We start from the raw sequence: 21830 nt of genomic DNA, 5'->3' as shown, positions 1-21830 counted from the left end.
TATGAGGCTTCTGTCAGCAAGCACTTCTTGGCATCAACAATAGTTTCTGGGTTTGGGGGTTGCATATGGGATGCATCCACACTGTGGCAGTCTCTGGATGACCTTTCCTTCAGTCTCTACTCTACTTTGTATCCCTGTATTTCCTGTAGACAGGAAAAATTTTGGGTTAATATTTTTGAGATGGTGTGTGGCCCTGTCCCTCAACCAGGAGCCCTGACTAACTTCTGCATATGGTTTCTACAGGTTCTCTATCCACTTGGTTGGGTATTTCAGCTAATATTATCCCCACTGGGTCCTGGGATCCTCTTGCTTTCCTACCATCTGGGACTTTATGGTGGCTAATACCAGTTCCTCATGCCCACACTGCTACACACCTCTGTTCAATTTTCTGACTCTCTGTACATCTTCCTTATCTCCTCCCACACCAGATCCTGTCCCCCTTTGTGCCTCTACCATCTCCCTTCAAGATCAGTCCCTCTCTATATCTCCTGTGATTATTTTGTTGCCCCCTCTAAGTGGGACTGAAACATCCACATTTTGGTCTACCTTCTTCTTGAGCTTCATATGATCTGCGAGGTGTATCTTGGGTATTCTGAGCTTTTTGGCTAATATTTACTTATCAGTGAGTACATAGCATGTGTGTTCTTTTGTGATTAGGTTAGGTTACTTCATTCTTATTTATTAAGTATTCTAAGAAAATGTCTAATAAAAAGTTGGAAAAAGTTAAAAAATAAATAAATGCAGAAAAGGTTTTTGAAAAAAATAAAGAATGGACTTTATTTAACTCAAGGGCAAAGAATCTTTCTTTTTAAATTAGATATTTTCTTTCTTTACATTTCAAATGCTATCCTGAAAGTTCCCTATACCCTACCCCGCCCCCTGCATCCCTACACACTCACTACCACTTCTTGGCCCTGGCTTTTCCCTGTACTGGGGCATATAAAATTTGCAAGACCTAGGGGCCTCTCTTCCCAATGATGGCCAACTAGGCCATCTTCTGCTACATATGCAGCTAGAGACACAAGCTCTGGGGGAACTGGTTAGTTCATATTGTTGTTCTACCTATAGGGTTGCAGAACCCTTCAGCTCCTTGGGCTACTTTCTCTAGCTCCTCCATTGGGTCCCTGTGTTCCATCCAATAGATGACTGTGAGCATCCACTTCTGTATTTACAAGGCACTGGCATAGCCTCACACGAGAAAGCTATATCAGGGTCCTTTCAGCAAAATCTTGCTGCCATGTGTCTTCATTTGGTGGCTGATTATGGGATGGATCCCCGGTGGGGTAGTTTCTGGATGGTCCATCCTTTTGTCTTAGCTCCAAACTTTGTCTTTGTAACTCCTTCCATAGGTATTTTTTCCCCTATTCTGAGGAAGAATGAAGTATCCACATGTTGGTCTTACTTCTACTTGACTTTCTGGTGTTTTGCGAATTATATCTTGGGTATTCTAAGTTTCTGGGCTAATAAGGGGCAAAGAATCTTATTTCAGAAATGAATCACTTTATTAGAGAATCCCCAGTGAATTAGAATCACATACCTTATACTGTTCTCCACTATATTGAGAGAACAAGTAATTTTCATGGATGAATTTGCATATCCAAAGTTCAGATCTAGCACATATTATTCTTCATTTGACCTTGATACAAGAAAAGAGATAATGAATAAAATGTCTCATTTAGTTGTGTTTAAGCATACAAGTACAAAAATATACATAATTATATTCAGATAATCAGATCAATGGAAAAGTCAGGATAGTACAAATTTAGGGTAAAATTGAAAATTATAAAACTCTGGATCATAGTCTATGAAATGATACTTTAATTTCTCCTCTACATTCTATGATCTTTGTTCACAACAACATAAAACTTCAAAAATTTTGTATAATGTTTACTGCAAAGTAACTTTGTAAGTTAACAAGTGCATCATGTGAAAAACAGGACTCAAAGTCTATTCAACTTGGTGAATTTCTATACAATTAGAAGAGTCATTTGAGATGAAAGCTATGTAGTTTCTCCTTAAATTTTACAATTTCAACTTCAAATATATAACTGTACAACTTATAAAATATTCAAATGTAGAAATGTAGATTCATTGTAATAAGATATGCTGGTAAATAATTTAACTGATGGTTTTATGAAATTACTTATAGGCAAACCACATCGAACAAGCAGAATATTCACTTGAAAATCTGGTCTGCACTATCAATAATCTCTTTGCTGCAGGAACAGAGACAACAAGCACAACACTGAGATATGCTCTCCTACTCCTGATGAAGTACCCAGATGTCACAGGTGAGGGCATAGTTGGTAAACCACAGTGGTCCTCTAAGTTGCTGGAAAGATGATACCAGTGTCATGTGTGTTGTCATTCTTGGGGCAGTGTAAGTCCTTCCCCTTCTGTGCTATTGAATGTAATGGACAATGTGACTGAGATAAATGGACTCTGACTGTAGGTAAAGCAATCAAATGCTGGTCAGTATCTAGGTGTCTTGGGGGTTGGGGGGGAGAAAATACTGTGCCACATTTGGTCAGCATATATTACCCTGTAGATACATACCTTTTCATTCTTAAAAGTTAGGTTTGTAGATTAGCTAAAATCTTATGGTCTCTAGTTCTTATTTTGATGAATCTAACTTTAGGGTGGAGAAAAGAAAATTTACCTGATTGAAGCATTAGATAAAAGCCTAGAATTTACTATGGCTGAGAAGTATTCAACATATTTAGATTCTCTAGCAATAATTTTCATTCATGTAGAAAATGTAGATTAGTAATTTTTCATACTATAAGTCTGTTTCCTTAAACTTTTGATGACCAATGATTATTTTTTCAACTCTATCAATAATGTTTTCTTTTACAGTGTACTTTAAAAGAGATTCAGTGATTTAGCATGTATGGAATTTACCTTCACTCCTGTGTCCAATATCAACTACATGAGAAAATCATAAACATGATTAAAATTAATATTTTTTAATATATGAGGAGATGACAGCAAACAGCCTAGAAGGTTCTCAAATTTATTTTTAAAAATGAGGTTCAAATAAAACAGAGAACAGGAGAGATTATATTGAAACCTAAACTTGTGATGAATACACATGCATTTAGAAAAACAAATTATGGATCTCTATCTGAAGACACAAAGACTAGTGTTCAAAAGTAATAAAAGTTTAAGTAGAGAACAAAGGTGTACACAGCATGATCACCTTGCTCTATACACCCATCCTCAGAGGACTTATCTTCCAGATAACCTGAAATCTAAAAAATTTGAGGATGTCTAAGAAGCCTTTTCCCTGGGACATCAGCAGTTTACAGGAAATAAGCAATGAATATATATGAAAGGAGTATTCTGGCAACATTTGATTCCTGAATTTTACCTCTCTGCACTCCTTCGCTGCCTTTTTCAATTATGAATGTAAGTCATAGGGTCAATCCTCTAGAGACAAAGAGTTAATAGTGCTCCAGATTTTACTACCTTAATAGAAAATACCATACTCATAGCCATATTCCACATGAATGGACACCAGGAGACCCACACACACACACTGCCTATATCTTTGTGAAATGGCTGTCCTGTTGGGTAATTATTATATAGATCATTATGGAAATGAAAATTCTTGGGACAATGCTGTCTAGATGAATTAATGACTTTATAGAATTTCTGACTTGATTATAATTTTTCAAAGAGGCTAATTTGATTTAAATAATTTGGGAAGCTAGGGGAGTTGATCAAAAAGTTTTAAAAAGTTAGGAAATTAAGACAATTGATAGAAAGTTTTAATTTGGAGTTAAGAATAGAGTGTGCCATTTCCTGATAGAACGGCATACTCTGCTTAAGTTAAAGAAAGAAATACAGTGAGTGTTCATGGATTACAAGCATGTCATTGTAGAGTTAGGAAGGATAGACTTAGGGTAATCTAAGGAGAAAGTAAGCAAACACTGTGAGATTGGCCTGAGTTCCTTGATCTTCTGATCTAGGGATGCAGTAACAGGATTTTTGTATGCACTAGGTAATAATAGTTATAAGGAAGAACAAATAATTCCAGTATGAATATAAGAATAGAAAATACGGTTATCCAGCTTAGTTGATTAGAACCTCAAAAATGAAGTGTAAAAAAGACAATTTGCTTCTTGGTATGTACAGATGGTTGTCAAGCAAGCATAGGATTAAAAAAAAAATGCTACCATAGTCTTGACTTTATAAACTTTGACAGTCAATGACTAAAATTTATTGCTTAGAGGGTACTTTGAGGATTTGGAAAGACGAATAGATGAGCATTGTTTAGTTAGATATAATTTTCATATTAGAAATACATAATCGATATCTTGTTATAATTTTCTTTTGTGTAATGAATTTGATTTCTTTTGAAGAATGGTTTTTATGATTTTATCTGAAAAAGAGTCATAGTTGGCTATGATTTAATTTTCTTCCTTCTAGAAAAAAAATGGGCTCTAACGGTATGAATAGAGTAGAAATAAATAACTGAAAATTGTCCTTGCTTTAAGCATTCTATGTGAGTGTGTTAGTTTTATTTCCCAAACCACTGTAGATTTTGTAGACATATTTATCCACTCACATAAAGTTACTACCAACACTGATCATTTATTGGCTGCTGCTCTCAGTTTACCTTCTGGTGTCTAGATAGAGACAGAGGCACAGAGGGACAGAGACAGTGAGAGAAGACAAATAAAGACAGAGGGACAGAGATCTGGAGTGTCTGGGTGGTCCTTTTATCAGAAACATACACTTGGTATACCTGTGGATGTGATATAGCAATTGCTAGGTCTTTGACAACAGGGCAGATGAAGTAGGTTTTGATTTTAAAACCTAACACTAGTGACCTTAACCAAGGACTAAAATATGTTGACTAATTATACTGGTTTATTTGATATTTTTAATTAGAAACACTGTATTTGCTGTTATGGCTACTAAATAATAAGTATATGGTATTCCATCATAGTATCTATGTAGAAAAAATGTGATTTAATCCATAACACATCATTTCTGTATAAGTGTATGTATGTATATACTTTTATGTGTAAGTATAAAATTTATATTTATAATTCTATTGGCATACTTATATTGCGTTGTGTATAGCCTGACATTGTAACAAATATGTCAATTCCCCCCACCCATTTTCCTGTTTTTCTCTGTGACCAACCAGCTAAAGTCCAAGAAGAGATTGACCATGTGGTTGGTAGACACCGTAGCCCCTGCATGCAGGACAGGAGCCGCATGCCCTATACTGATGCCATGATTCATGAGGTCCAGAGATTCATCAACCTTGTCCCTAACAACCTACCCCATGCAGTGACCTGTGACATTAAATTCAGAAACTACATCATCCCCAAGGTAAGCTTGTCTTGCTGCTGCACCCTTGTGCTCTTGATGATCCCAGGTTAACAGTTGGGTTCCAGTCCTCTGATATACATTGTGGTACAGGTGATTTATTTCGCTTTATGGTTCAGAGGGCAGATCTACTGCTGGTTCAGATATATCTTGTATTGACACTTCTGATATTTGCTCAGCCTTCCAAATACTGTTAGGCAAAGCTTAGGAATTTATGTGTAAATGTTTCAATGTTTTGTAAATTTTCCAAATGCCTTCTATGAAATTTTTATTATTGTTAGAGTAAAAGTTTCCAAACTGGAAAGAATTGATATCCTGAATTATTTAACTTTTTAATAATGTTATATCATTCATTCATTTATTGGGGATTTTTATTTTCTCTATGCCATGTTTCTTTTCAATAATGAAGCCCATAAATAGCTTCTTAGAAATGTCCTGAATGGTGAATATCTTTTTGTTATTATTTCTCTATTGTCTTTGTCATTCTTTCTGTTTAATGGAAACAAATATTCATTTATTCTAATTTTATCTTTACCTTATTTGTTGCTTCTCATGATATGAACATAAATGTATATGTAATTTGAAGATGTTATGTGAGCCAATTCTTTTCTAGGTATTTTTGTATCCTTTTGTTATCAGTGTGATGAATTGTTGATAGTGATGAGCAGACTGCTTCCAACAGGCATGGCTTATTTCATTACTCATTTGGATGAAGGAACATAATTTTAACATTTCACTATCAAATTTAGTGGTATAGGAATACACAGTCTTGTTGATCAGTTGAACATTTTTAGTCTGATTTAAGGGAATAAAAGACAATCCCAGAACCCATTTTATATGAACATGACCAAGATATACAGATATTTACTTTGAGCTGATAAATTATATTCATAAGAGTCTGTAGATTATTTTGAAAGATGTTTTCAGCACTCATTTTAATAGCCTTATATATTATTTAATCTTTTATCACTGACTGTGTATGTTTGAAGCATATATGTATACTGAATATTTTCTGCCACATATTGCCTATGGCTCTTACGTATTGCCTATGGCTCTTACATATTGCCTATGGATCTGCAACCCTATAGGTGGAACAACATTATGAACTAACCAGTACCCCGGAGCTCTTGTCTCTAGCTGCATATTTATCAAAAGATGGCCTAGATGGCCATCACTGGAAAGAGAGGCCCATTGGACTTGCAAACTTTATACGTCCCAGTACAGGGGAACGCCAGGGCCAAAAAGGGGGAGTGGGTGGGTAGGGGAGTGTGGGGGGTGGGTATGGGGGACTTTTGGGATAGCATTGGAAATGTAAATGAGGAAAATACCTAATAAAAATTTTTAAAAACTAAGATGAATATATTCCCCTATATGGTTCTGTTTTCACTTATTTAATTTTTGTGGGCATTTAGTCTTACTTTCAAGACACTGTAAAACTTCTGATTGAGTATGTACAGATGAAAATGCCAAATTTTTATAGGGATAACTTCATCCAGAAAAGGCTCTATGCTATCTCCTAGGCAGCCTCATATTTTTCAGGAGTTGGTGAAAAAAGATTCTGATAGAGTTACATTCATTAACATTGTGTGGAGATGATGGTATGTGGCAATGAGACTTGCTCTGTAATGACAGGCTTGGTATAGTGTTAGGATACCAGTTTGCTCTTGTTACCTGAATGATATTCTTGAGATAATACTTTTGCTTCTGACAGATGAGGTCTATAGCTAATATTCAAAACTTGTGTATGATTATGGCCGTAGACCCATCTAAATGGTAAATTGAATGAAGGACAAGATAGTAATGACATATCTCCCCATAAATTCCTTGTGCTCATAGCCTAGTTTGAGGCTAACTTATAACCCCTCATATTGCTGCTGGCTCACGATATGATTAGAATAGAGTCCTTAGTAGAAATAACAGGATAAAAAGGAAATGGCTTTCTTTGCCATATTTAGCCTGGTAGATTTCAGGCATCCTAGGCCATGAGGATTGTGATGAGTAGCAGAGGAGTTATCGTATTCAGCATGTAAAGAAATGATTATACATAAAATATGTCCTATTCTATTGAGACTAGAATTTATTTTCACATAATAAATATATGTTAATACTAGTGTTTTTAGTTTTAAATTTGAAACATACTTAGTTAAGCTGCATTCTAATACATGTGACAGACTTGTGAAAATTTTGAAAAGAACATTTCTAGGAAGCTTCAATAGCATGAGGTCAATTTGTGTTTTAGGTGAAGAGAAATTGCATGTACCAGCTTCCAAAAATTTCTGTTTATCTTCAGAAGTTTTATGATTCAGATACCACCAGGTCATGAGTATTACAACTTACACTTTGTCTTTTAAGTTTCATTTTAGTTTCTCTTTCTATTACCCTTTTTATTTCTTCCTTTCCTTTTTCCAAATATTCCTCATCCTACTTTCCTGCATAAATATATGCATATGTATACACACAGACATATATATTCATATATATTTCTGTATTTGTGTATCTTTGTATTCACATAGATGTATAAATTACACTTATGACATCACACCTCTACTCTGGCACATACTACCTTATTTACATTCTTATCATATAAATACAGAGATAGATGGAGCAATAGATAGATTCTGTACATGAGAAAAAAGTGGTATGTGTCTTTACAAATATTCCTTATTGTGCTTAATGAATATTTTATTACATTTAAAAGTCTTCATGAATTATTCCAGTTGGAGGCTGATTAATCTGAGGTGTATAGATTCAGATGTGATTATCTAGAACAGCCGGTGTTAAGAGAATGGTGAGTTCAATCTGTAGGAAGGAGAGAGAAGAGAAACAGAAATTTTCATTCAACTACTCATGTGAAATGTCACTGTAAGGCACTTCGGTCACATCAATATGACTGGCCTCAGACTCCTTCCCAACCCCCCTTCACAGTTTTGCATTTAAAAGTCTCTGCTACTTGGTTCTGGGACTCAGCAGAACTTAGGAAATTAGTCTGAACAGGTTAGAGGGTGCGCCAGAGAACCGGACAGCTTCTGGGACGGGCAGAAGCACAGAGCCGCTGAGGCAGCACCCTTGGCGGGCCGCAGACAGCCGGCCACCGTCCGGACCAGAGGACAGGTGTCCGCCTGGCTCGGGAGGCGGCCTCAGCCTCAGGAGCAGCGGTCGCCAACTTGGTTCCAGGACTCCCTGGAACTTAGGAATTTAGTCTGCACAGGTGAGAGTCTGCACCACAGAAGCTGACAGCCTCTGGGAACTGCCAAAGCAACACAGCTTCTGAGAGAGGCCCTGTTTTGGGCCTTCTTCTTCGACCAAGAGGAGGTCCAAAAACAAGATATCTGCGCACCTTCCCTGTAAGAGAGCTTGCCAGCAGAGAGTGCTCTGAGCACTGAAACTCAGAGGAGAGAATCTGTCTCCCAGGTCTGCTGAGAGACAGTAACAGAATCACCAGAAGAACAATCTCTAAACAGAGTCAACTATAACTACTAACTCCAGAGATTACCAGATGGCGAAAGGTAAACGTAGGAATCCTACTAACAGGAACCAAGACCACTCACCATCATCAGAACCCAGCACTCCCACTTCGCCCAGTCCAGGACACCCCAACACACCCGAAAACCTAGACCTAGATTTAAAAGCATATCTAATGATGATGGTAGAGGACATCAAGAAGGACTTTAATAAATCACTTAAAGAAATACAGGAGAACACTGCTAAAGAGTTACAAGTCCTTAAAGAAAAACAGGAAAACACAATCAAACAGGTAGAAGTCCTTACAGAAAAAGAGGAGAAAACATGCAAACAGGTGATGGAAATGAACAAAACCATACTAGACCTAAAAAGGGAAGTAGAAACAATAAAGAAAACTCAAAGTGAGGCAACACTGGAGATAGAAACCCTAGGAAAGAAATCTGGAACCATAGATTTGAGCATCAGCAACAGAATACAAGAGATGGAAGAGAGAATCTCAGGTGCAGAAGATTCCATAGAGAACATCGGCACAACAATCAAAGAAAATGGAAAATGCAAAAAGATCCTAACTCAAAATATCCAGGAAATCCAGGACACAATGAGAAGACCAAACCTATGGATAATAGGAGTGGATGAGAATGAAGATTTTCAACTCAAAGGACCAGCAAACATCTTCAACAAGATTATTGAAGAAAACTTCCCAAATCTAAAGAAAGAGATACCCATGAACATACAAGAAGCCTACAGAACTCCAAAGAGACTGGACCAGAAAAGAAATTCCTCCCGACACATAATAATCAGAACAACAAATGCACTAAATAAAGATAGAATACTAAAAGCAGTAAGGGAAAAAGGTCAAGTAACATACAAAGGCAAGCCTATCAGAATTACACCAGATTTTTCACCAGAGACTATGAAAGCCAGAAGAGCCTGGACAGATGTTATACAGACACTAAGAGAACACAAATTCCAGCCCAGGCTACTATACCCAGCCAAACTCTCAATTACCATAGATGGAGAAACCAAAGTATTCCACGACAAAACCAAATTCACACATTATCTCTCCACGAATCCAGCCCTTCAAAGGTTAATAACAGAAAAAAACCAATACAAGAACAGGAACAATGCCCTAGAAAAAACAAGAAGGTAATCCCTCAACAAACCTAAAAGAAGACAGCCACAAGAACAGAATGCCAACTTTAACAACAAAAATAAAAGGAAGCAACAATTACTTTTCCTTAATATCTCTTAACATCAATGGTCTCAACTCCCCAATAAAAAGACATAGACTAACAAACTGGCTACACAAACAAGACCCAACATTTTGCTGTTTACAGGAGACACATCTCAGAGAAAAAGATAGACACTACCTCAGAATAAAAGGCTGGAAAACAATTTTCCAAGCAAATGGTATGAAGAAACAAGCTGGAGTAGCCATCCTAATATCTGATAAGATTGACTTCCAACCCAAAGTCATCAAAAAAGACAAGGAGGGGCACTTTGTTCTCATCAAAGGTAAAATCCTCCAAGAGGAACTCTCAATTCTGAATATCTATGCTCCAAATACAAGGGCAACCACATTCATTAAAGAAACTTTAGTAAAGCTCAAAGCACACATGGCACCTCACACAATAATAGTGGGAGACTTCAACACACCACTTTCACCAATGGACAGATCATGGAAACAGAAAATAAACAGGGACACACTGAAACTAACAGAAGTGATGAAACAAATGGATCTGACAGATATCTACAGAACATTTTATCCTAAAACAAAAGGATATACCTTCTTCTCAGCACCTCATGGTACCTTCTCCAAAATTGACCACATAATAGGTCACAAAACAGGCCTCAACAGATTCAAAAATATTGAAATTGTCCCATGTATCCTATCAGATCACCATGCACTAAGGCTGATCTTCAATAACAAAAAAAATAACAGAAAGCCAACACTCACGTGGAAACTGAACAACACTCTTCTCAATGATACCTTGGTCAAGGAAGGAATAAAGAAAGAAATTAAAGACTTTTTAGAGTTTAATGAAAATGAAGCCACAACGTACCCAAACCTTTGGGACACAATGAAAGCATTTCTAAGAGGGAAACTCATAGCTCTGAGTGCCTCCATGAAGAAACGGGAGAGAGCACATACTAGCAGCTTGACAACACATCTAAAAGCTCTAGAAAAAAAGGAAGCAAATTCACCCAAGAGGAGTAGACGGCAGGAAATAATCAAACTCAGGGGTGAAATCAACCAAGTGGAAACAAGAAGAACTATTCAAAGAATTAACCAAACGAGGAGTTGGTTCTTTGAGAAAATCAACAAGATAGATAAACCCTTAGCTAGACTCACTAGAGGGCACAGAGACAAAATCCTAATTAACAAAGTCAGAACTGAAAAGGGAGACATAACAACAGATCCTGAAGAAATCCAAAACACCATCAGATCCTTCTACAAAAGGCTATACTCAACAAAACTGGAAAACCTGGACGAAATGGACAAATTTCTGGACAGATAACAGGTACCAAAGTTGAATCAGTATCAAGTTGACCTTCTAAACAGTCCCATATCCCCTAAAGAAATAGAAGCAGTTATAAATAGTCTCCCAGCCAAAAAAAGCCCAGGACCAGATGGGTTTAGTGCAGAGTTCTATCAGACCTTCAAAGAAGATCTAATTCCAGTTCTGCACAAACTTTTTCACAAGATAGAAGTAGAAAGTACTCTACCCAACTCATTTTATGAAGCCACTATTACTCTGATACCTAAACCACAGAAAGATCCAACAAAGATAGAGAACTTCAGACCAATTTCTCTTATGAATATCGATGCAAAAATCCTCAATAAAATTCTCGCTAACCGAATCCAAGAACACATTAAAGCAATCATCCATCCTGACCAAGTAGGTTTTATTCCAGGGATGCAGGGATGGTTTAATATACGAAAATCCATCAATGTAATCCACTATATAAACAAACTCAAAGACAAAAACCACAGGATCATCTCGTTAGATGCAGAAAAAGCATTTGACAAGATCCAACACCCATTCATGATAAAAGTTCTGGAAAGATCAGGAATTCAAGGCCCATACCTAAACATGATAAAAGCAATCTACACCAAACCAGGAGCCAACATCAAAGTAAATGGAGAGAAGCTGGAAGCAATCCCACTAAAATCAGGGACTAGACAAGGCTGCCCACTTTCTCCCTACCTTTTCAAAATAGTACTTGAAGTATTAGCCAGAGCAATTCGACAACAAAAGGAGATCAAGGGGATACAAATTGGAAAGAAGGAAGTCAAAATATCACTTTTTGCAGATGATATGATAGTATATATAAGTGACCCTAAAAATTCCACCAGAGAACTCCTAAACCTGATAAACAGCTTCGGTGAAGTAGCTGGATATAAAATAAACTCAAACAAGTCAATGGCCTTTCTCTACACAAAGAATAAACAGGCTGAGAAAGAAATTAGGGAAACAACACCCTTCTCAATAGTCACAAATAATATAAAATATCTTGGCGTGACTCTAACTAAGGAAGTGAAAGATCTGTATGATAAAAACTTCAAGTCTCTGAAGAAAGAAATTAAAGAAGATCTCAGAAGATGGAAAGATCTCCCATGCTCATGGATTGGCAGGATCAACATTGTAAAAATGGCTATCTTGCCAAAAGCAATCTACAGGTTCAATGCAATCCCCATCAAAATTCCAACTCAATTCTTCAGCGAATTAGAAGGAGCAATTTGCAAATTCATCTGAAATAACAAAAAACCTAGGATAGCAAAAACTCTTCTCAAGGATAAAAGAACCTCTGGTGGAATCACCATGCTTTACCTAAAGCTTTACTACAGAGCAATTGTGGTAAAAACTGCATGGTACTGGTATAGAGACAGACAAGTAGACCAATGGAATAGAATTGAAGACCCAGAAATGAACCCACACACCTATGGTCACTTGATCTTCGACAAGGGAGCTAAAACCATCCAGTGGAAGAAAGACAGCATTTTCAACAATTGGTGCTGGCACAACTGGTTGTTATCATGTAGAAGAATGCGAATCGATCCATACTTATCTCCTTGTACTAAGGTCAAATCTAAATGGATCAAAGAACTTCACATAAAACCAGAGACACTGAAACTTATAGAGGATAAAGTGGGGAAAAGCCTTGAAGATATGGGCACAGGGGAAAAAATCCTGAACAGAACAGCAATGGCTTGTGCTGTAAGATCGAGAATTGACAAATGGGACCTAATGAAACTCCAAAGTTTCTGCAAGGCAAAAGACACCGTCAATAAGACAAAAGACCACTAACAGATTGGGAAAGGATCTTTACCTATCCTAAATCAGATAGGGGACTAATATCCAACATATATAAAGAACTCAAGAAGGTGGACTTCAGAAAATCAAATAACCCCATTAAAAAATGGGGCTCAGAACTGAACAAAGAATTCTCACCTGAGGAATATCGAATGGCAGAGAAGCACCTGAAAAAATGTTCAACATCCTTAATCATCAGGGAAATGCAAATCAAAACAACCCTGAGATTCCACCTCACACCAGTCAGAATGTCTAAGATCAAAAATTCAGGTGACAGAAGATGCTGGCGAGGATGTGGAGAAAGAGGAACACTCCTCCATTGTTGGTGGGATTGCAGGCTTGTACAACCACTCTGGAAATCCGACTGGCGGATCCTCAGAAAATTGGACATAGTACTACCGGAGGATCCAGCAATACCTCTCCTGGGCATATATCCAGAAGATGCCCCAACTGGTAAGAAGGACACATGCTCCACTATGTTCATAGCAGCCTTATTTATAATAGCCAGAAGCTGGAAAGAACCCAGATGCCCCTCAACAGAGGAATGGATACAGAAAATGTGGTACATCTACACAATGGAGTACTACTCAGCTATTAAAAAGAATGAATTTATGAAATTCCTAGGCAAATGGATGGACCTGGAGGGCATCATCCTGAGTGAGGTAACACATTCACAAAGGAACTCACACAATATGTACTCACTGATAAGTGGATATTAGCCCAAAACCTAGGATACCCAAGATATAAAATACTATTTCCTAAACACATGAAACTCAAGAAAAATGAAGACTGAAGTGTGGACACTATGCCCCTCCTTAGAAGTGGGAACAAAACACCCTTGGAAGGAGTTACAGAGACAAAGTTTGGAGCTGAGATGAAAGGATGGACCATGTAGAGACTGCCTTATCCAGGGATCCACCCCATAATCAGCATCCAAACGCTGACACCATTGCATACACTAGCAAGATTGTTTTGAAAGGACCCAGATGTAGCTGTCTCTTGTGATACTATGCCGGGGCCTAGCAAACACAGAAGTGGATGCCCACAGTCAGCTAATGGATGGATCACAGGGCTCCCAATGGAGGAGCTAGAGAAAGTAGCCAAGGAGCTAAAGGGATCTGCAACCCTATAGGTGGATCAACATTATGAACTAACCAGTACCCCGGAGCTCTTGACTCTAGCTGCATATGTATCAAAAGATGGCCTAGTCGGCCATCACTGGAAAGAGAGGCCCATTGGACACACAAACTTTATATGCCCCAGAACAGGGGAACTCCAGGGCCAAAAAGGGGGAGTGGGCGGTTAGGGGAGTGGGGGTGGGTGGGTATGGGGGACTTTTGGTATAGCATTGGAAATGTAAATGAGCTAAATACCTAATAAAAAATGGAAAGAAAAAAAAGTCTCTGCTATTCTTTGTAGTTAACTCCTTCTATAGAGCAGGAGGTGAATTAAGTTATTTTCCTGGCATAGTTTAGTTTTATGGAGTTTTTTGTTTTCTTTTTGTTTTTTTGTAACTTGGTTTCTCTATGTATTATTCTAGGGAACAACAGTAGTAACGTCACTGACATCAGTTCTGCATGACAGCAAGGAGTTCCCCAACCCAGAGATGTTTGACCCTGGCCACTTTCTAGACGCTAATGGAAACTTTAAGAAAAGTGACTACTTCATGACTTTCTCAGCAGGTAATGGAAACTCATTCCCAGGGCTCTGGTGACATGAAGATCTGTGGGGACTTACACAATGGCTCCCAATTATTGGTAGTCTTGCAATTTTTACACAATCAGCAGCAGGCTTATCCATGTCTCAGTGTCCATCCTAGAAAGCAAACTTCATTTTCATTTTACTTTATCACTGCAGAAATGAAGGCATCAGAATTTAAATTCATACTTCTTCTACTGTGTCACTCACCTCTATTCTCAGTTAGGTAACTACAAGTCTCAAAAAATACAGAACATCCCCAGAGTGCCTCAAGTACACTTGGTAATGACGTGTATGAACACTACTTGTTAAACTTGCTAGACAGTGCAATGAGAAAATTTCCCATATCTCTGGGTTATTGAGAAGATGTTATTAAAATCCTTCTCAAACTTTGTATTTTAAAATCCCAAAGTGGAGCAGCATTGTAATAAATGACTTCCTAGCTGCCTCAGGATGTGGGTAATAGAGAATTACAAAAATAAACCATGTATCAGTAAGGAACCATTGGATGAGGATATTTCTATGCAGCACAAATGCCAGAAACCTCAAGAGCATTATGAGGTGATGGAGACATTGTACTTGTGGCAGGGCATCCTACAGTGATCATTGGGAACTTGGCTTCACCCTATTCAAGATGAGACTAATGGATTTTGAGTGTACACTTCCAGTTTCTATATTGCCTTCAGATATGTAGTTTCTTTCCTTTGTTTTGTTATTTTGATAGCAAACACGGAATCTTGCTTCCTCGGTCTCCCATGAAGTTTGATTACAGGTGTGAACAACCACAGCTGGCATTTTAAAGCATTTTTTGAACAATTTGATACTTAAAATGTTATGTTAGTTTGTAAACAAATTTGTTCCATCTCTGTCTAGTTGTTTGGTTGTCCTTTCAGCCATCCATCCATCTAGTCACCTATCCAATGACACCGTTCAGTCATAATCTCTTGTGTCAGTTACAAGTACAGTGCTGTACACATTTATGAATAAGAAAGAGTAATCTGGTTTGACTTTTTTTTCTAGGAAAACGGGTTTGTGCTGGAGAGGGCCTGGCCCGCATGGAGCTGTTTCTAATCCTGACCACCATTTTACAGAACTTTAAACTGAAATCTCTGGTTCACCCAAAAGACATTGATATGATCCCATTTGTGAATGGATTAATCACTCTGCCACCCCATTACCAGCTCTGCTTCATTCCTCTCTAAAGAGATCACACATTCTGAACCCTCCTCTGTTGCCTTCTGCAATCCCCCCCCCAGGGTTTTATTCACCTCTTTCCTTATCAGGGATAAGGCATCTTCCATCCTGGCTCACAGAACCCCCTTTTCTGAAGACCTAGCAAACACATGCGGTTTCTGGAGTTATAGCACAAATGCACTTGTATTATCTCTTTTATATAACAGTTGTCTGAGCCCTTATGCTTATGTTTATCCATTCCTGCGTTAGAATAAAACTTCACTGGCAAATAATAGTTATTATAAGATAATTCCTAGTCTTTTTTCTTTTGAATATTTTCAATAATAATTGTATTTGATATGTGTTCCTGTTCTCAGACTTATAATTTAGGTAAGAAAATAATATCCTAGCACATCATTCTGGTTCACATCACAAGAAGCATATAGAATGCAAGAAGAAATGCTAGGGAGATATGTTATTCATTAAAATGCTTTCATCCAAACGTGAAGAGCTGATACAATCTCTAGCATATATCTAAAAGACCAGGTATGGTATTGTGTATTTGTTATAGCAAAATTGGTGGGTAAGAAACAAGACAGTCCTGGTGCTTGCTCAATACCCAGACAAGCATGATTAGTGGCCTCATGTTCCAGAGTTATCTTGTCCCAACAAAACAAGCTTGCAATCTCCCAACAACCAATACCCAAATTTCACCTCTGACATATACATATGTGTATATACAGGTACATGTATTGTTTCACACACATGTGCTTGATTATGTACACCCATTGACATACCCACATTTATATATATAAAACAGAATATGAAAAGAAGGTTTTTATTGAAGTTCTTTGGATAAATTATGTTAGAGTCATTGGAAAATTTAAAACATATAAGCAATAACTAGAAGCAACTCCATTCTTTAAAGGACAAATTCCATGGAAGGATACACATGCAGGGTAGAGATCAAATCTTGCTTTACTTAGTCTGTCAACTAAACATAAAATTGCCTTTGACATGATGTTCACAGCTTAGAACAGCAAGCATTTTGCTTTCCTATTGCTAAACATATGCTCTGTGTACCTCTGTTTTTTCTCAACAGGAACAATGGTCCCAGTGATTCACATTTCTTTTATTTCTAGATACACCATTTCATTCCCACTGCATTAAAGATTATTACATTACCACTCATACCACTCAATATCCCTTCATGTCTCAGTCTTAAAGGAAGCTCCTGTGTCTGTTATTGCTAAGTTCCTACCTGGAAGCTTACTGCAGAGGTATGTCTGCATAAATGTTAGAGCAAACTCATACATCCACACATTCTATATGACCTATATACAGATGGCTATGGTACTAAATGCGGCTCTTTGTAAATTTAAAATAAAAATAGCTACAGTTTGTACAAATTTGTATTTTTTCTAGTGAAGAGATGCTTCATACTTTGCGTAAATTTGCTGAGGCCTTTACCCTTGGATTCTCAGTTCTAAGAAAATACAAACCAATTGTTTTTTTCAAGTCACCTCTTACCTATTTGTCTGTCTATCTATCTATCTATCTATCTATCTATCTATCTATCTATCTACTTACCTACCTACCTATTTATCATCAATATCTACCCTTTTTCAATCCCCTTTCATTGTCTGTCTACCTAGTCATACATGTTTCTATCTGCCATGTTAGGAAAAAAATATTCTCTAGCTCTCCATCTGACAGAGGGCTAATAGCCAATACTAATAGACAATATATAGCCAAACTATATAAAGAACTTTAGAAGTTAGATTCCAACAAACTGAATAACCCAATTAAAAATGTGGTACAGAGCTATACTTAGAATTCTCAACAGAAGAATCTTGAATGGTTGAGAAGCACTTACAGAAATGTTCCTCATTCTTAGTCATCAGAAAAATGCAAATCAATACTACCGTGAGATTCTACCTTACATATATCAGAATGGCTAAGATCTAAAACTTAGGTGACAGCTCATGCTGATAAGGATGTAGAGAAAGAAGAATACTCCTCCATTAATGGTGGGATTAAAAACTTGTACAACCACCCTGGAAATCAATCTGGTGGTTTCTTAAAAAATTGGAAATATTTCTACCTAAATTCACTGCTATAGTACAACTGGCCATGTACCCAAAACATGCTCTGCCATACAACAAGGACACAAACTCCACTATGTTCATAGCATCTTTATTCATAATAACCAGAAACTGGAATCAACCCAGGTGTCCATCACTAAGCCATAGATACAGAAACTATGGTTCATTTACAAAATTGATTATTCAGTTATTAAAACAAGGACATGCTGGGCGTGGTGGCACACGCCTTTAATCCCAGCACTTGGGAGGCAGAGGCAGGCGGATTTCTGAATTCGAGGCAAGCCTGGTCTACAAAGTGAGCTCCACGATAGCCAGGGCTATACAGATAAACCCTGTCTCAAAAAAACCAAAAACAAACAAACAAAAAAAACCAAAAAACAAAAAAAAACAAAAAAAAAACAAAAAAAAAAAAAAAACAAACCAAGGACATGAATTTGGCAGGCAAATGAATGAAACTAGAAAATACCACACTGAGTAAGGTATCCCAGACCCAAAAGGACATTCATGTTATATACTCACTGATAATTGGATATTAGTGTTGGGAGCCGCCCCCACATTCGCCGTTACAAGATGGCGCTGACATCCTGTGTTCTAAGTGGTAAACAAATAATCTGCGCATGTGCCAAGGGTATCTTATGACTACTTGTGCTCTGCCTTCCCCGTGACGTCAACTCGGCCGATGGGCTGCAGCCAATCAGGGAGTGACACGTCCGAGGCGAAGGAGAATGCTCCTTAAGAGGGACGGGGTTTCGTTTTCTCTCTCTCTTGCTTCTCTCTCTCTTGCTTCTCTCTCTCTTGCTTCTTGCTCTCTTGCTTCTTGCTCTCTTGCTTCCTGCACCCTGGCTCCTGAAGATGTAAGAAATAAAGCTTTGCCGCAGAAGATTCTGGTCTGTGGTGTTCTTCCTGGCCGGTCGTGAGAACGCGTCTAATAACAATTGGTGCCGAATTCCGGGACGAGAAAAAACTCGGGACTGGCGCAAGGAAGATCCCTCATTCCAGAACCAGAACTGCGGGTCGCGGTAATAAAGGTTCCCGTAAAGCAGACTGTTAAGAAGGATTCAACTGTATGAATTCAGAACTTTTCAGCTGGGGAACGAGAGTACCAGTGAGTACAGCTTTACGAGGTAAGTCCGATCTTGAACTTTCTAAGGAAATTCAAGACAGTCTATCAGAAGTAAAGTGGGAAATGGCTTTACAAGTTATGTTTGGCCTTGAATTTTTTCTAGTGTTAGAAGCCCTTTTGTTCCTTTTCACATGTTATCAAGTGGTTAAGGCAGGGAGGATTCTAGAGGAAATTCAGGACAAGCTATCAGAAGTAAAGCGGGGAGAGAGAGTAGGAGCAAAGAGAAAATATGGTACACAAAATAAGTATACAGGCCTTTCCAAGGGTCTTGAACCCGAGGAAAAGTTAAGGTTAGGTAGGAATACCTGGAGAGAGATTAGAAGAAAAAGAGGAAAAAGGGAAAAGAAGAAAGATCAATTAGCGGAGGTCTCTAGGAAAAGGAGCCTGTGCTCATCGCTGGATGGGCTCGGGGAGCCAGCTCTTAGTAGCTCTGAAGCAGGTGAAGAATCCTCCTCTGAGGAAACAGACTGGGAGGAAGAAGCAGCCCATTACCAGCCAGCTAATTGGTCAAGAAAAAAGCCAAAAGCGGCTGGCGAAGGCCAGTTTGCTGATTGGCCTCAGGGCAGTCGGCTTCAAGGTCCGCCCTATGCGGAGTCCCCGCCCTGCGTAGTGCGTCAGCAGTGCGCAGAGAGGCAGTGCGCAGACTCATTCATTCCCAGAGAGGAACAAAGGAAAATACAACAGGCATTTCCGGTCTTTGAAGGAGCCGAGGGTGGGCGTGTCCACGCTCCGGTAGAATACTTACAAATTAAGGAAATTGCCGAGTCGGTTCGTAAATACGGAACCAATGCTAATTTTACCTTGGTGCAGTTAGACAGGCTCGCTGGCATGGCACTAACTCCTGCCGACTGGCAAACGGTTGTAAAAGCCGCTCTCCCTAGTATGGGCAAATATATGGAATGGAGAGCGCTTTGGCACGAAGCTGCACAAGCGCAGGCCCGAGCAAACGCAGCTGCTTTGACTCCAGAGCAGAGAGATTGGACTTTTGACTTGTTAACGGGTCAGGGAGCTTATTCTGCTGATCAGACAAACTACCATTGGGGAGCTTATGCCCAGATTTCTTCCACGGCTATTAGGGCCTGGAAGGCGCTCTCTCGAGCAGGTGAAACCACTGGTCAGTTAACAAAGATAATCCAGGGACCTCAGGAATCCTTCTCAGATTTTGTGGCCAAAATGACAGAGGCAGCAGAGCGTATTTTTGGAGAGTCAGAGCAAGCTGCGCCTCTGATAGAACAGCTAATCTATGAGCAAGCCACAAAGGAGTGCCGAGCGGCCATAGCCCCAAGAAAGAACAAAGGCTTACAAGACTGGCTCAGGGTCTGTCGAGAGCTTGGGGGACCTCTCACCAATGCAGGCTTAGCGGCCGCCATCTTCCAATCTCAAAACCGCTCCATGGGCAGAAATAATCAGAGGACATGTTTTAATTGCGGAAAGCCTGGGCATTTTAAGAAAGATTGCAGAGCTCCAGATAAACAGGGAGGGACTCTCACTCTTTGCTCTAAGTGTGGCAAGGGTTATCATAGAGCTGACCAGTGTCGCTCTGTGAGGGATATAAAGGGCAGAGTCCTTCCCCCACCTGATAGTCAATCAGCTTATGTGCCAAAAAACGGGTCATCGGGCCCTCGGTCCCAGGGCCCTCAAAGATATGGGAACCGGTTTGTCAGGACCCAGGAAGCAGTCAGAGAGGCGACCCAGGAAGACCCACAAGGGTGGACCTGCGTGCCGCCTCCGACTTCCTATTAATGCCTCAAATGAGTATTCAGCCGGTGCCGGTGGAGCCTATACCATCCTTGCCCCCGGGAACCATGGGCCTTATTCTCGGCCGAGGTTCACTCACCTTGCAGGGCTTAGTAGTCCACCCTGGAGTTATGGATTGTCAACATTCCCCTGAAATACAGGTCCTGTGCTCAAGCCCTAAGGGCGTTTTTTCTATTAGTAAAGGAGATAGGATAGCTCAGCTGCTGCTCCTCCCTGATAATACCAGGGAGAAATCTGCAGGACCTGAGATGAAGAAAATGGGCTCCTCAGGAAATGATTCTGCCTATTTGGTTGTATCTTTAAATGATAGACCTAAGCTCCGCCTTAAGATTAATGGAAAAGAGTTTGAAGGCATCCTTGATACCGGAGCAGATAAAAGTATAATTTCTACACATTGGTGGCCCAAAGCATGGCCCACCACAGAGTCATCTCATTCATTACAGGGCCTAGGATATCAATCATGTCCCACTATAAGCTCCATTGCCTTGACGTGGGAATCCTCTGAAGGACAGCAAGGGAAATTCATACCTTATGTGCTCCCACTCCCGGTTAACCTCTGGGGAAGGGATATTATGCAGCATTTGGGCCTTATTTTGTCCAATGAAAACGCCCCATCGGGAGGGTATTCAACTAAAGCAAAAAATATCATGGCAAAGATGGGTTATAAAGAAGGAAAAGGGTTAGGACATCAAGAACAGGGAAGGATAGAGCCCATCTCACCTAATGGAAACCAAGACAGACAGGGTCTGGGTTTTTCCTTAGCGGCCATTGGGGCAGCACGACCCATACCATGGAAAACAGGGGACCCAGTGTGGGTTCCTCAATGGCACCTATCCTCTGAAAAACTAGAAG

The 21830-nt window shown here is 39.1% G+C and overlaps 2 protein-coding genes across 3 annotated transcripts in view; one reads left to right on the top strand and one right to left on the bottom strand.

Annotated features, from left to right (window-relative positions):
* The window catches only part of Cyp2c38 (cytochrome P450, family 2, subfamily c, polypeptide 38), a 73548-nt gene extending 56152 nt beyond the window's left edge, over nt 1-17396 (top strand). The window contains exons 6-9 of one of the 2 annotated variants that reach the window (NM_010002.3): nt 2150-2291; nt 5159-5346; nt 14662-14803; nt 15840-17396. In NM_010002.3, coding sequence (NP_034132.2) covers nt 2150-2291; nt 5159-5346; nt 14662-14803; nt 15840-16021 — 654 coding nt within the window. In that variant the 3' untranslated portion in view covers nt 16022-17396. The remainder of the gene's footprint in view (nt 1-2149; nt 2292-5158; nt 5347-14661; nt 14804-15839) is intronic. The other variant, XM_017318054.2, reaches the window with a different exon arrangement.
* The window catches only part of Cyp2c39 (cytochrome P450, family 2, subfamily c, polypeptide 39), a 222223-nt gene that overhangs the window by 162617 nt on the left and 37776 nt on the right, over nt 1-21830 (bottom strand). The gene's annotated exons all lie outside the window — the stretch shown is intronic.

Source organism: Mus musculus, chromosome 19 (assembly GCF_000001635.26).
Source record: "Mus musculus strain C57BL/6J chromosome 19, GRCm38.p6 C57BL/6J".
Classification (NCBI taxonomy): domain Eukaryota; kingdom Metazoa; phylum Chordata; class Mammalia; order Rodentia; family Muridae; genus Mus; species Mus musculus.
Note: the sequence above shows the minus strand (reverse complement) of the source record. Positions and strands in the feature narration are given on the sequence as shown.